At 48.6% G+C, this 13,502-nt stretch overlaps 3 protein-coding genes across 8 annotated transcripts in view; 1 reads left to right on the plus strand and 2 right to left on the minus strand.

Annotated features, from left to right (window-relative positions):
• The window catches only part of htr2cl1 (5-hydroxytryptamine (serotonin) receptor 2C, G protein-coupled-like 1), a 71,282-nt gene extending 68,290 nt beyond the window's left edge, over positions 1–2,992 (minus strand). For all 3 annotated transcript variants that reach the window (XM_011606610.2, XM_011606612.2, XM_011606611.2), the window contains exon 1: positions 2,825–2,992. The gene's annotated coding sequence lies outside the window, so the exon portion shown is untranslated. The remainder of the gene's footprint in view (positions 1–2,824) is intronic.
• LOC105416834 (uncharacterized) lies at positions 769–12,506 on the plus strand. 2 transcript variants are annotated; one of them, XM_029841113.1, is made up of 3 exons: positions 769–861; positions 1,289–1,389; positions 11,542–12,506. In XM_029841113.1, the coding sequence occupies exon 3, from the start codon at positions 11,555–11,557 to the stop codon at positions 12,374–12,376; it is 822 nt and encodes a 273-aa protein (XP_029696973.1). In that variant the 5' UTR covers positions 769–861; positions 1,289–1,389; positions 11,542–11,554; the 3' UTR covers positions 12,377–12,506. The 2 variants fall into 2 exon arrangements, with proteins under 2 accessions (XP_029696973.1, XP_029696972.1); XM_029841112.1 differs by lacking the exons at positions 769–861; positions 1,289–1,389 and adding an exon at positions 10,237–10,365.
• Positions 5,102–8,926, minus strand: ccnb3 (cyclin B3). 3 transcript variants are annotated; one of them, XM_011606613.2, is made up of 13 exons: positions 8,774–8,926; positions 8,504–8,619; positions 8,300–8,383; positions 7,611–7,700; positions 7,189–7,301; positions 6,963–7,113; positions 6,792–6,890; positions 6,628–6,720; positions 6,415–6,552; positions 6,192–6,347; positions 5,974–6,123; positions 5,700–5,830; positions 5,102–5,633 (listed from the first exon to the last, which is right to left on the minus strand). In XM_011606613.2, the coding sequence occupies exons 2-13, from the start codon at positions 8,585–8,587 to the stop codon at positions 5,564–5,566; spliced, it is 1,359 nt and encodes a 452-aa protein (XP_011604915.1). In that variant the 5' UTR covers positions 8,588–8,619; positions 8,774–8,926; the 3' UTR covers positions 5,102–5,563. The 3 variants fall into 3 exon arrangements, with proteins under 3 accessions (XP_011604915.1, XP_029696971.1, XP_003966909.1); XM_029841111.1 differs by having other exon boundaries at positions 8,504–8,685; XM_003966860.3 differs by lacking the exon at positions 7,611–7,700 and having other exon boundaries at positions 8,774–8,923.
• Positions 12,507–13,502: the final 996 nt, after the last annotated feature.

The following is a 13,502-nucleotide window of genomic DNA, read 5'->3' on the forward strand; positions in this document are numbered from 1 at the left end:
CGCTGATCCACACAACGGCTGACAGCAGTCCGAGGAAATGAGAAGGAAACATCCAGCAACGGAGAGAGAATCAAACAGCTGAACACCAGCGAAGCCTGTGCTGACTCACTGTTGTGTGTCATGACTCACGCTGAAGCTAAGGTGCTGTCGTTGCCGCTGATCCTCTGAACCTCTCCACCACAACGCTGTTCCAAAACAGCCCACGGCGGAAACAGTCATCAGTGGTCTGCACGCCGTGTTTGGCTTCAACAATTACAGACGGCGGCAGGGTGGGAGGAAAGGCGGCCATGTTTGCTTCCAGGCTCTTGTTTTGCTGCTTTTGTCCATGTTAAGAGGCTTAAAGACAACCCAAATTCCAGAACAAATACCAGCTGAGGGTTAGCATAGTTTAGTTCCAGGTTCCCGCCATTTTTTACTGATGGCCTTTCACTCGTGCCTGCAGCTGTTAGCTGCACGGACGGCTCATTAGCGGTTTGGATAATCTGACAATAATAGTGCCAATTTTATAGACGCAAAAAGCACTTGATTGATGGCTTCATTCATCAGCCGTGCACATCTGGACATCTGGATGTGGCAGGCCATCGGGAGTGTCACTCCGCCGCTGCTGTGTCCTTCACATCCATCTCCAGAGTTGATTAACGTCCACTCTGATGCTGATTGATGGAGGACAGACTCATCTACCAAATTACAGCACTTTTATGTCGTGACTAAATCATGTGTGTTCCCTATGTGGCCACTAGGGAGCGTCGCTCAAATTAAATATCACCGAAAAAAGAGAAAAGTTGGAGAAAGAACTGCTTAAATCCTCAAAAGAGTCTGAAGAGTTCAGTAAACCAGCCCACATCTATTGGATCTTCTCTGGTAACGATGCCTGTTTTTATCGCTTTTCTATCTACTAACAGGTTTATTGTGTCCATAATTCTCACCCGTCCTCTCCTCCTCGCGCCGTCCTACAGATTCCTTTTATTAACCAGTTTCCTTCCGTGTTTTATCACGCCTTTAACCGCGGATCCCCCCCACATCTCAAGGATAGTTTCCCCCCGAACGGAGAGGAGTCGAATCTGGAGCTGAACAACAATAAATTCACCTTAAAGCTCCGTCCCGAGCAGACTGATCGGATTATTAAGTGTCAACGTTCGGATCATATAAACGGGGCGTTTGCTGCCCTCGTCTGTAAACGGCGGCTACCGGGACACATAAATCAGCATCAGAGGGAAATTTAATTTGGGATTAAGGATTTACTGGTTCTATTCCTGTTGCCTACATCAATCTTCATCCTCCTCCACAGACCTCCGCTCCCGCTGTGGCGGGAAAAGGTCGCGGTCCTCCGAAGATTTAATGCCGCGCTTCTTCAAAATGGATCTTCCCGACGGTCCCCCGCACACCGCCGTAAGTATCTATCATCCAAAAAACACACTTTTTACCGTTAGAATGAAGGGATTTCTCTACGTGAAAGATCGCTTTAGTGGAATCAAACGACTTGTGATCAATGGTTTTGAATATAAACACGCTGGATTAAAGATTAATAGATAAAACGACACATTGTGCTAATCATCCCTTCTGAAAACCGAGAGAACTTGATTTAGAACTATTATCTGACTATTAAAGTCCAAACTATTGTACTACATTTATGAATAATTGCTTACTTTAATAAAAAAAATTTTTAAAAAGGTAGGGGGACTCATCATAATCCCTCCTCCAGGTGAACTCCGATTCTATTTTTTTAAAAAAATTTAAATTCCGTCTTTTTCTTGGCCGATGTCCCTGATGTTTTTTTTTTTGGGGGGGGGGGGTGTAATTCTTTGGCGTTTGCGGGGCATCGACGCGTTTTCTAGTGGAGGAGAACGTAAAGGGAGGAAACGATTCGCATTTCGAGCTAGCTTTTTCTCCAAAGAACAGAAAGAAGTCAAAATGAAGTCCCGTCAGTGGGCCTACATCGTTTAAGAGGCCTACTTTGCCCTTTTTGGGGGTCACCTGTGTCATCTAACGGTGGGCTGGGTGGGATGCTAATACCAACCACAGGAACAGGAATTACTTTATGACTAAATACTTAAAGATAAATGTAAATAAAAAAGTCCTGGACGTTAAAAAACTTCAAACAATCCCCCCGATTGGGACTCCGAAGAAGTCGTTATCAGTTAGCTTGCAGTCGCCGTGGTTAGTCTGATCAGATCAAGAACCTGCCTGTGACCCTCAGTTGCTCCCGTCTCCTCACCCACGGCAGCAAAAAATAGACCAGAAGGTGATTCAGCAACGAGACGAGGCTACGGTAGCTATCTGAGCGCCGACGGTCCCGAATGTGCCCATAAAAAACCATCAGACTTAATGTCGGCGGCGCTCCGCGGGCCGATAAAAGGCATCCTGGGAAATGAAGGAGATCATGCATCACTGCTTTGTTTACCATCACGCTGACGTTCCAACCTAAATATAACCCCAAGAGCGTCACCGGGGACAGGTTAGCGTTCGTTAATTTAAGATACGTTCTTGTTTGCCTCTTTCTAATCGCCATGACGATGATTCCTTTGAGGAAAAACGGCCTGGAGTGTTTTCATTTCAGGTGTGGTTGTTTATGTAGCATGAAAGGCTAAAGCCAGAGGTTGGAAACCTGAGCACCAGACAGGCTAATGTGACTTTAAGTTGTTGCACAAGTCCACAAAAGTGCAAATCCACAAATGAAACATCAAAATAAGGTTCTTAAGGATTAAAAACATTTGATCGAAGAATTGGAAACGGGGGAGGGGCCTCGGTTTAAAGCTAACCCTGAAATAACAATTTCCTGCTTTGGGGTTTCACTGAAGGAAAACGTCAAAAACACCAAACTCACAGGTCCAAAGTTGAACGTGGTTCCGGGTCGACCGAGCCAGGTGAGGAGGAGAGTTTGGAAGTGCAGAAATTCATCAGGATCCACAATGAGGGAGTCGGAGGACTTCCAGACGCGAGGAGTGAACAGGTGTAACACATCAAACAGGTGGGCGGGGTTAAGCAGCCCCAGCCAGGAAGGAAACCTCCACAGATGGAAGCTTCAAAACTCCAAACTAACATGACCTTTATTGGTTTTCAGCGTGTGACGGCCGCGAGAGGCCGAGGACGAAGCCCGGAGCGTTAAATCCCAGCGTTGGAGCGTCGCTACGCGTGACGCTAACTGATGATTTACCGTCTCTGAGAGCTGAGGGGGGACGGAAAATAAATGAGCTCGCGCCGCCGCTGAAATAGCCTTTCAGAAATTGTTAGAATCGGCGAGAGAGATGAGAGGGCGAGAAAGAGAAGTCCTGATTAATGTCCACTCCACTTCAGTTCAGTAGGGGGGGACACCCTGTGAAAAAGGGTTTAATAAAGAAGAAGAATCACCTGTGGGAATAAGCTGCGTTCTGGACCCTCGAACCCGGCGAGAAACAGAGTCTTTGCCCGTGGATGCAAAATTAGCCGAGGATAATGGCTCTCGGGGGACTCGGCCCCCAACCGCCCCCCTCCCAGATATCAGCTTTTCTAATTGTGTTTTTCTGGGTTTTCTTGTTGCTATGGAGCGGTTGCTAGCGTGCTTCCACCACGAAGAGGACGCAGAAAGTCCCCCTGTCCCTGCTGCAGGTCACCGACCTGTCCAGTCAGCAGATGCTATGCCGAGCTAATCCCTTAGCACCGCCACGTTCTTCCAGTGAGGCGTTCCGGTGCCCTTCCCAACTTTAGATGCCGGACACACGGATGAAAACGAAATGTTCCGTCGTCCTTGGTGGCATCTTTAGACCGCGGTCCCTTCAGGGGCGTAGCCCAGAGCTGCGCCTGAAGGCAGCACCAAAGCACCTGCTTTTGCCGTCTCTGACATTTGTCGAGGTTTAAATCAAGCTGTACTCAAGCTGTACGTGTCCGGGATACAGAGCTAAACCGCTGGGACGTTAGCCTCTTCGCTCCTGACAGCGCAACTCACTTTTCCGGTGGACAACAAACACATCACCGGGAGCGGAGACAGATCTGAGCGGCTGGATTGTTTTGCCTCCTCTGTCTTCTGTCTCAATCCCTCCAACGGCGCCAGGACGCTCTTTTATCCTCCGCTAACGGCTGAATGCTGTTGGCAGCGATACGACAACCGACGACAGAGGCACGGCCCAGGCGGATGGCAGTGAAACCAAGTCCTGGGACAAGACCAAGAGTTAGCAACGTGAAGACGAAAGAGACCAATATGGCCGCCCTGAAAGAGCTACATGCTATCCCTCAAAGCCCAGTTTGTTTAAACGGGGTTGAGACTGTTTGTGGAACAGCTGCATGATGTTGGAATGATGAGTTTTTTGCCTCCGAGGTCACAAAATAGCTTCTAAGCAATGCTAAGCAGGCTAAGCATGAAGCTGGCTCCATTCGGCCGAACGTGCGAAGCTACCGGAGCGAAGGCCTCTCTCCGCTGATCAATAGCTCATCTTCGGCATGGTGGGCTCCGGTTCAGCGAGCACCATCTCCGCCAAAACACTTCAATCGTTTACCGCCACCAGCGTTTCTTAACCACCTGGGCGAAAGACAGCAGGAGCCAATCAGCTGCCTAAACTGATCATGGGAGGTGGTGAAGCTGGAGCTACGGACTTAATGATGGCGAGGAACTGGACCAGAACGGCTCCAAAAACGCCGCATTTGTGTAGCCCTCCAGCAGCGTGAGCGCGTCTCCTACGCAGAGGGGTTTGGACCTTCCTGCTTTAGCAGTTAGCATTGGGGTTTCTCGGGTCCGACCGCGCCAAGAGTGGCAACGTGCATTACTTATAATTATGGTCCCAAATCAGTGCAACTTCAGACAAAACCTTGGCTGTAAAGCAACATCGGGCTTCGGTCACCTTCCCTCCGGTGGCTGATTATGATTTTATTCACCAGTTCCTGCACTTAACCTTTTAAAAGTGAGAGGCTCTCAAGGTTGGCTCGGAGCCCCGGTGTCGGGGGACTTCTGGAATGCCGGTAGACATTTGTAGGAAAGTGGTGGAACTTTGGTTAAATGATCACAGTTGGAGCTCCAGAGGAGCCTGGAGAACCTCCACAGGCAGCAGAACCTCCGAGAGGGAAGTCTTGAAAGTTTCCAGTGGAACTGGGGAATTTGCTGGTAACCAGCCAATAATGACGTGCAACGCTGCCCTCTAGTGGCCATTTTATTAAACAGTCAACACTTTTATTTTAGGAGTGATGGCTACTTAAAAATAGTATATTTAACCACCGTTCATACAAATATAAGCAGTAATATTAAACATGATAAATGCTGGAAACACACAAACACACCTCATTATTGCGCAACGTCAACAATGCTGGAAACCCATCACAGGCAGTTAGTGCATAATTCAACAACATTGCCCTTTAAAAGTTACATTTTTAACATTATGAGCAAACCCATAACTGTAAAAGATTATAAAATGCACGTTACTCAAAAGTAACGACCTTAACAGGAAACACTGGCAGCATCTGGTTCCAACATTAAAACTCTTTTACGTCACAAACGGGACCTTGAACGAACATTTCCGATAATACATAAAATAGAAACTGTGTATAAATATTAAACAGTATTAACAACATATGTACACGTTCGCCAAGACCTGGCGTCTTAGTGGGATAAAGCTTCCTCCAGAACCTCCAGGTCCACCAGAGGAAGAGTCGCAACCTCGAAAAACACCCTGAAAGGATAAAATATTCACGTTAGCATCGGCCGCAGGTTAGCCAGAGCGCCAGTGTGGCCTTACTTGTGGGAGTATTTGTTCCTGATGGCTTTCAGTTTGTCGTCGGGAGGAGCCGAGAGTGCGGCGTGGAGCTTCCGGATGACCGGCGCCAAATCGGACTTCTGATAGCCGGAGTGGAACTGCAGGATGGGAGTCTGCGGGATGAGAGGGATGAGGGGCGTTTGTTCTTCAGAGAAACATGACGGGTTCAACTGCAACTCTGGAATCCCGACGCGTGCAAATGTTGCCACCTTCGGCCACTAGGTGGCAGCAGAGGCTGGCAGGGAGCTGCACTCACCCATCCCCCCAGGTCTTTGGTGAGCAGCGCCATCAGCAGGCAGGCTGAGGCCAACAGCGAGCCCCTCTCCGGCACCAGCTCCATGTCCATGAGGCTCATCTCGCAGTAGTAACGGGCCAGAGTCAGCGTGTCCATGCCTGCTTTCACACACTGGACAGCACACAGGAAATGACCCAAAAGCACTGGGAGGACGGGCCGCAGCGGGAGGCGGAGCCTACCTTAGCGTAGCGCCTGAGGAATCGGTAGGGGATGGGGATGTTGATGTCAAACACCAGCGTCTGCAGCATGCTGGCCTCCGTGGAGATAAGCTCCTCCCTCCTGTAGGCGTCGTCGCAGATGTACAGGAAGTCCTCCATGCAGGGCGGGCTGCGCTCCTGAGGGACCGACCCGGACGGGTTGTTAGCGGTGTCTCGGCTGGTCGGGCGTCTAACGGCGTCTCACCTCAAACTTGGAGGCGATGAGCATGGCGGTGGAGCCGACCAGCTGCAGCATCTCCCTGTCGACGGGGGTCTTGGACAGGTAGTGGTCGGTCATCTTCACGGCCAGGTACAGGGTCTCATGGAACAGCTCGAAGTTCTCCTGGAAGCACAGGCGAGTCGCTCCGTCTCTGAACGCCTCCGGTCTTTGATTCTACGCAGCGTCCGTGGTACTGACCTGCACCTCGACCAGCCAGTCCACGAGGATGGCCCTCATCTCCGCGTTGAGGCTGGGCTGCATGTGCATGTAGTCGGCCAGGACGAACTTCTCCTGGAAGAAGAGAACGCTCAGATCTTCAAGAGAGACAAGAAGGTGGCGAGACGCCGGCGCCGTCTGCTGACCTCGCGCTGCTTCAGGTAGTCAAAGATCTCCTTGGCGTACTCGGGACACAGGTAACAGTCGTCGCAGTTCTCAGAGTCGATGTCAAATTCCGGCGGGATCTGCGAGGAGAAGATTTCAAGAGTAGGCGGGGGAATTTTCCAGCCAAGAAAGATCCCCGAGGGATTCCTTACGTCTGGTTTCCGGAGGTGCGCCGGCACTTCCCGGACAGCAGGGGGAGCCGAGGTCGCGGGTTCTTCCCCAGGAGCCGAGGCAGCTCTCTCCTCCTCCTCGTCGACCGTCTCTCTCTCCGCTTTGGGCCCGTCAGAGGTCACCGGCAGTGACCTGCGGCAGGAAAACAGCCGTTACTCAGCAACAGCAGAAGCCAGAGAGAAGCCGCAGGACGACGACAGGACGCACTTCTTCAGGTTGTCCCGGTTCTTGGTCGGCACCGAGGCGGCGCTGATTTTCTTGACCGGCTTCTTCACCGCTTCCTTCTTCCTTCCCGGAATGCTGATCTGAACCTTGTGAGCCTGCGGATGAAGCCACGGAGTGTTTACAACCTCTGACCGGTCCAAACACGACACTTTTAACAAACACAGAGAGCAGGAGGCGTCTAGAAGTGTGTGATGGAAGCTGGTTCAACACTGCCACCTCCAGTCTTTTAGGACTTTAAATTAAAAACAAAACAAAACACCCGTGAGCGCCTGCATCCACACCAGAGTCACCGTGTTGCTGGAAATAAAGGAATACCAGGAGAGTGGGAGGCCCCAAGAGCCAGAGTAAAGCCCCTCCACCACCCCTCTGGTGGCATTTGGCACCAGGAAACAAACGTCCTCAACCTGAGCACGAGGCCGCCGCCAGAGCGTCTCCGCTTCCCTACTCTCTGTCCCCGAGACGACGCCTGCGTCCGTCAGACTCGGGCCGACGGCCTGTTGTTGGAGACAAAAGGAGAAGCTGCAGCTTCAGGCTGCTTTTGCCCCTTCAGACTAAAGACCGAGGGGAAACGTGTGGATTCAAACGCAGGAGGGAAGCGCCATGAAAGTCACTCGGCTGGTGCAGAAACGGGGGGAAACTGTCCTAAAATCAGCGAGGGTTGTGACTCAGGGAGCCCCGCCGAGCCAAACCACTGTCGTTAGGACCGTGCACGGTACGGCCACATCTGGAAATCGAGTTTCTATTAAGCCACGCAGACGTGCACGCGGAGCCACGCGGCCCGGGTTCAGAGGCCGGCCTGCTCCACGGGTCTGTCGTCCTCAGATTCCTGAAGAGCCAACAACAACAACGCCGCTGAGCACTTAGCTTCAGCGAGATCGTTAGACATGAAAGTGAGGTGCACGTTCCGCGTTTTCGTCCCCGAGAGCCTTCGAAGGAACCGCTGAAGCAGAGCCTGGTGCACGTCCAGCGCGTCAGAAAACGTGCAACAGCACCCTGTAAAACACTGGGATGGAAGCCTGCCTGGAAGTTCCCCCAGTCAGGAATAACCCTGCCGGATGATGGCATCATTAACATCATTAGCATCAGCACTTACATTGGTGATGTCGATGAAGGCCGTGCGCTTCTTCGGGGCTCCATGAGGCGGGGAGGATGACCTCTTCACCTGGGGCCCTTCTTCCTGCAGCACACACAACACAACACATCACAACATAAGACAACAACACGCATCGTTGTCACGTTGCCTGGATGATAAACACGAGGGAGGCGCGTTAGCTGGCTGGGATCCGCAGGCTCTTACCTGGTTCTCGGAGCCCACTTTAGCAGGCTTGGGGATTTTGCTCCCGGCGGCCGCGGTGGTCTTCTTCGGCCTCGTTACGGGCATGGCTGGCTCCTGTATCCGCTGGAAATATGAGCCTGTCGCGGCAGAAGAGGGTGGAGGAGACGCAGGGTAGCTTTGAGCTAGCTAGCAGGTTGGATAACCTTAAAGTTTTCACAGGTTTGTGGGGTTTAATCACGTGCAGTTCCTAAGTCGATGAAAAACACAATAAAACGAGTTTTTGCGTCTCACCGTGCGGTCTCCCGACACTCGATTGGGTTTAAAAATGCAGCAAACTGCCCAAGTTTCCCAAAAGTTCAGTGTTGTTTTGCAGACGAGAGGACGGACAAAAGTGCCGCAGCTCGCGGATCCAAATTCGTTACGCCTCGTCCTGATTGGCTGGAGTTTGAGCCAACGGACCAATCAGGACGCGGATAGAAATGCCGGCGTAAAGGGTTCGCTTGTTTATGATACCGTCAGCGCCTGGTGCGTCATATGGAGCTTATCCGTTGTTTTTTTAAAAGCACAGTTTATAACCAAAATTGTACATTGCCGTATAGTTTTATGGTTCATTCTATCTTTTAGGCGCAGTATTTGAAAATCCTGTTAATGTTTAACACTTAAAGGCGACGTTTTATTGAGCTACGCCCGGCCGATTTAAACCGGACGGATATTAAAACACAAGGGAGGAGCCTGTTTGATTTTTAAACGTCCAGCGGACCAATCAGAGATTTCTCATTAATATTAATATCAATAATGTAATTTACACATATTCATCCAATGTTACTTAAAATAATTGAAATTACTTAAATATGGGGAAAGTCATATTGAAAATGGTCAGCTAAAAAAACTAGACCACTGATCATTTTCTCGTTTTTTAAATAATAGATTTATTTCTGCACGTTAAGATTCTGTTTTTCTGTGAAACTGCACATCGTTTTATGCTAAACTACAACAAACGCAATGCACAGGAAAGAAAATGGGAGCTAAATACCAGCATTTGCCTTTTAAAAGTGCACCAAACACAATACATACCAGTAATATTCATCATTTAGGTGATTAATTAGCAACATTTTAGACCATAATTCAAAATAAGGCGAAGGTTTCTTTTAGTTGAACGGTCAGACAAAAAAATATCTATAATGAGCCGTGGGGCCTCCAGGAGCCATAGCAACCATGGGGACAACAGGGGGACACAACCTCACTTCTTCCCCGGGGGAGAGTTTCAGGTGGGACCAGGGGTAGATGAGATAAATGTCTCTCCATTTGTGATTTTTTTTTTTAAAAAAAGAAAAAAGAAAATACTCTCAGCATTTTCAAGCTTTGTAAAATAATCTATATAATTTTATGATCAAGGCAAAATTCAGCAAAAACATTAAAACATCTGTTCTCCGTTACTGACGCTTGTTTTTGAAGCCTCATATTTTTCTGTCTGAATCAACGTTTGGAAGCCGTTAGCTCGGGCTAAAGCCCAGGTGCTGCTATCTAAGCTAGCTAAAGCTCGACAAACACACTGGATAAAAGCTCAGAATTAAATGTCCACAAATTCATTTTTAAAAATATTTTTTAAATAATTATATTCATATTAAATGTCGTCTTGGCTAATTATTGTACAAATTGTATTTTACGACATTTGTTTTTCACTGCAAAATTGTGTTTTTAATGGCTGCTCAAATATTTCCGCTACTAAACTAACAGTAAGGTACCGCACACACACACACACACACACACACACACACACACACACACACAGAGGAAGTGACTGAAGCTTCTCGACTGCTTTTTCGACAGTGTTTCCGTGTATATTCAGTCTCTCGGAGGCACCAACAAGCTGCTCGTTGCTGGTGAGTTTTTGAGGGCAGAAAAATGCTGGTGATGTTTCCTGCGTTGGTGTTTCAACCTTTGGAGAACCTTTAAGAAGCACAGTCGAGGCCTTCAGAATTCTTTGTGTGACAGGTTCAAAGAGTTGGCGTATGTTAACACTTTGATCTGTTTCACATTAAAAGACTTTTTCACATCCATCTTATTTATTACAAGCTAACAAAGACGGGCTAACTTCAAGTTAATTGTTTTAATTTATCGATTATCCATGTGTACTTATTATCCTTAATAGTGTCGCGTGAAGTAATTGACAAATAATAGCTTTAATTTTGAAGTAAATAATATAGAATGTTTCTTTGATCTTTGCTAATTGAAAGTGGTTATAAAATGCTAACCTCGTCCTACTTTTAGATATTTTTGGAAGCCGACAAAAGGGCTTAAAAGATTTAAAATGCTGCATTTCAAACTGTTGGAACATTTAAAGAAATCTCTAGATATTTGGAAAATGATGAAAGTCAGATGTCTTTTCCCATTTCCTGAACAAACAACATGCTAACTTTTAGAAGACTTTATTATAATAGAGTATAATAGTACTAAAGTATTCGAGTATAATAGTATAAAGTATTCGTCAGAGCTGGTCGTGATTCCGTCGCAAGTGTCTCCAAAGAGATGATAAAAAGGGTAAAATTCCAGAAGAACAGTGGTATTAGCGGCGTCCTGACCTCTCATGTTGTTTCATATTGATGTTCTTTGGTCCGAACAAAAGCTGTTTTTGACGTTTACGTGCACCAAAGCAGGTACAGATGTGGCCTTTTTCACCAAGTTTCTGTTGTCCACAAGTCTGCAACTGTCAGACGAGCCCCTCCGGAGGCCTGCGGAGTTTCTTCTTTTTTTTTTTTCTGAATTGAATCGTGAATTGAACTTCCTGTTTGTCACATCCTGGCGTGCCGACAAGTCATATGGTGTCAGGCTGTGGTGAAGGCCTCAATCTCTCTTCATATCTGAGGCCCATGATGGAACCGCGTGTTCTCGCTCCAGTTTCTTTTGATGATTTTAAAGAACGGATCTTCTATGGTTCTTCAAAAAGAATGCAAGAGGCCTCATATGGCCTTTGTTTTATGGCGTAGCTAGCATTGCCACTAGCGTAGTATTTGCTGTTTTTCCCTCCTTAACTGAGCTGTAAAACCTTCTCACCACAGGACCTGATGCAGGATGCTAGAACCACCCCAAGAACCCTCTGAATGCCTGAGACTAGTTCCTCAGAAGTTTGCCACGACCATGATGAGGAATATCATTTGTTCATTTGTAAGCGAAATGGCGGCGCCTGGCCCAAGTGATGGGGGGCCTGGTTTCGCTCAGGCGCTAGCAGAGGACTTGGCCTCGGCGGTGGTGGAGGCGGCTCTGATGGAAGCTTCTGGTGGGAAAAGCGGAGAGGGTCGCCTCCAGAGATCCGACAGCTCACTGATGGATGGCGCACCGAATAATTCGACCAGTCAATCAGGGAGGGTTACAGCCTCTTTGGACTTGGACCCATACAATCAAACCCAGATTCCCAATGACTCCCAGTCCCCCAGTGTACCTCTGTCCCAGTTGGGACTGCCCACCGTGGGATCCCTCGACTACCCTGACGCCCCACCGACCACGCCCCTCTCTCCTGAGCTCGAGAGGAGTCAAACCAGTTTTGCTCGGAAACTCAAAGGAGGCTTGGCGAAAGTCTTCCTGCCGTCGCCTCCACCACCGACCCCCAAGGACAACGAGGACGACTGCGCCGGCGTCGACCCGGATCTCCGGGTGGAGCTAATGGAACATCTAATGCACTCCCTGACAACGTGGGACCCCTACGAAGAGAGACCACACGGTGGAGCTAAAATAGAGGCGTTAGCCGAGGCGGTTTCGGGTGACATCATCGACACGGTCCTGAGAGCCGGCGAGCAGATATCCGATTATTCTGTGGTTGAGGCTCATCTGCAGGCCCAGCGGATGGCTGAGACGATCATCGCCTCGTCTCTGGACGAGGTCAGAATGTTGGTCTAACACACCCGCAGATGTCCGTGTGTTTCCAGGCCCGCTGCCACCGCTTGACTCACGCTGGGTTTATTGTAACAACATTGTTCTGTAATTTGAGGCTTATTTTTAAATAAAGTTCAGTTCAAACTCATCCCGATGGGGAATGTGGTTGTGGTGCTGTGGGGGTCAAACCAGATTTTGGGGGTTTTGTCCATGATGGATTTGAAAGCCCTCTTTTGGGAATTGGTTTTCAATGTAAAACAAACTGCGATGCACTTGTAGTAACCACAGACGACCTATAGGTGGCGACAGCACACACCAGCTGTTAAAATGGAGCGATAAGTAAGAAAATCGGTTTGATGTTTGACTGTTTTTTTTGTTTTTGAAAAGAAAAAATTAAAAATGAAAATATCCTTTTAGACTTTCAAGTAGCTCCCTTTTACATTCATTAGCTATTTGTGTTTGTTAAAAACACCCTGTTGGTGTTGGCTTTGCTTTTTTAGCGGTTAGCCATGCACCAGACTTGATCGGGGTTGTTCCGAGCGGAATTTTTAGAAGCCTCTGCACGGGCGGTAATATCAGCAATAGCGTTTTACGAGTGAGGAAACCCAGGACAACTCTCTTCTTGAGGCCCAGCGTGAGTTGGCCTGCCGCTGCGCTACTGAAGTAGCCTCCAGAACGACTGACGGCTTTACTGGAATTACGAAGTCCCAATACGAAGACAGGAAACCTGAGTTAAGGAGGAACAAACAGATTAGCTAACGGCTGAGCCGCTAGTGCTTCGTTTTAAACTTATTTCTGTCATGCCATCATAAGCATTAGCTTAACTGACAATTTTCCTGGTTCCAATTTTATTAGCATCAGGTGAACTTAGCCAAGCCTTGGACATCGGCAGAGGAGCATGCGGTGACGTGGCCGTAGCGTGCGCTCGCCCCCGGGGTCTGATCTGGTGGAATGCTGAATCTTTTCTACACCCACCTCCGATCGCCACGGGACGCTCACACATGGTCACACACGTTGCGTGCAGATAAGCGGTGGTCCAGGATGGACAGCTGTGGTGTCAGAGTTCGGACACACACACACACACACACACACACACACACACACACACACACACACACTCACACACGTCAACATCTGGAAAACTGCTTGT

The sequence above is a fragment of the Takifugu rubripes genome, chromosome 8 (assembly GCF_901000725.2).
Source record: "Takifugu rubripes chromosome 8, fTakRub1.2, whole genome shotgun sequence".
Classification (NCBI taxonomy): Eukaryota; Metazoa; Chordata; class Actinopteri; order Tetraodontiformes; family Tetraodontidae; genus Takifugu; species Takifugu rubripes.

Bases quoted from the DNA above. Each gene is read 5' to 3' on its own strand.
- ccnb3 (XM_011606613.2), bottom strand. From the start codon at position 8,587: ATGCCCGTAACGAGGCCGAAGAAGACCACCGCGGCCGCCGGGAGCAAA. The intron at 7,302-7,610 runs GTTGAGGACGTT...CTTCATCCGCAG, and splicing joins GGCGGCGGCCTCGTGCTCAG to GCTCACAAGGTTCAGATCAG. The intron at 6,124-6,191 runs GTAGGCTCCGCC...TGTGCTGTCCAG, and splicing joins TCCTCAGGCGCTACGCTAAG to TGTGTGAAAGCAGGCATGGA.
- LOC105416834 (XM_029841113.1), top strand. From the start codon at position 11,555: ATGCTAGAACCACCCCAAGAACCCTCTGAATGCCTGAGACTAGTTCCT.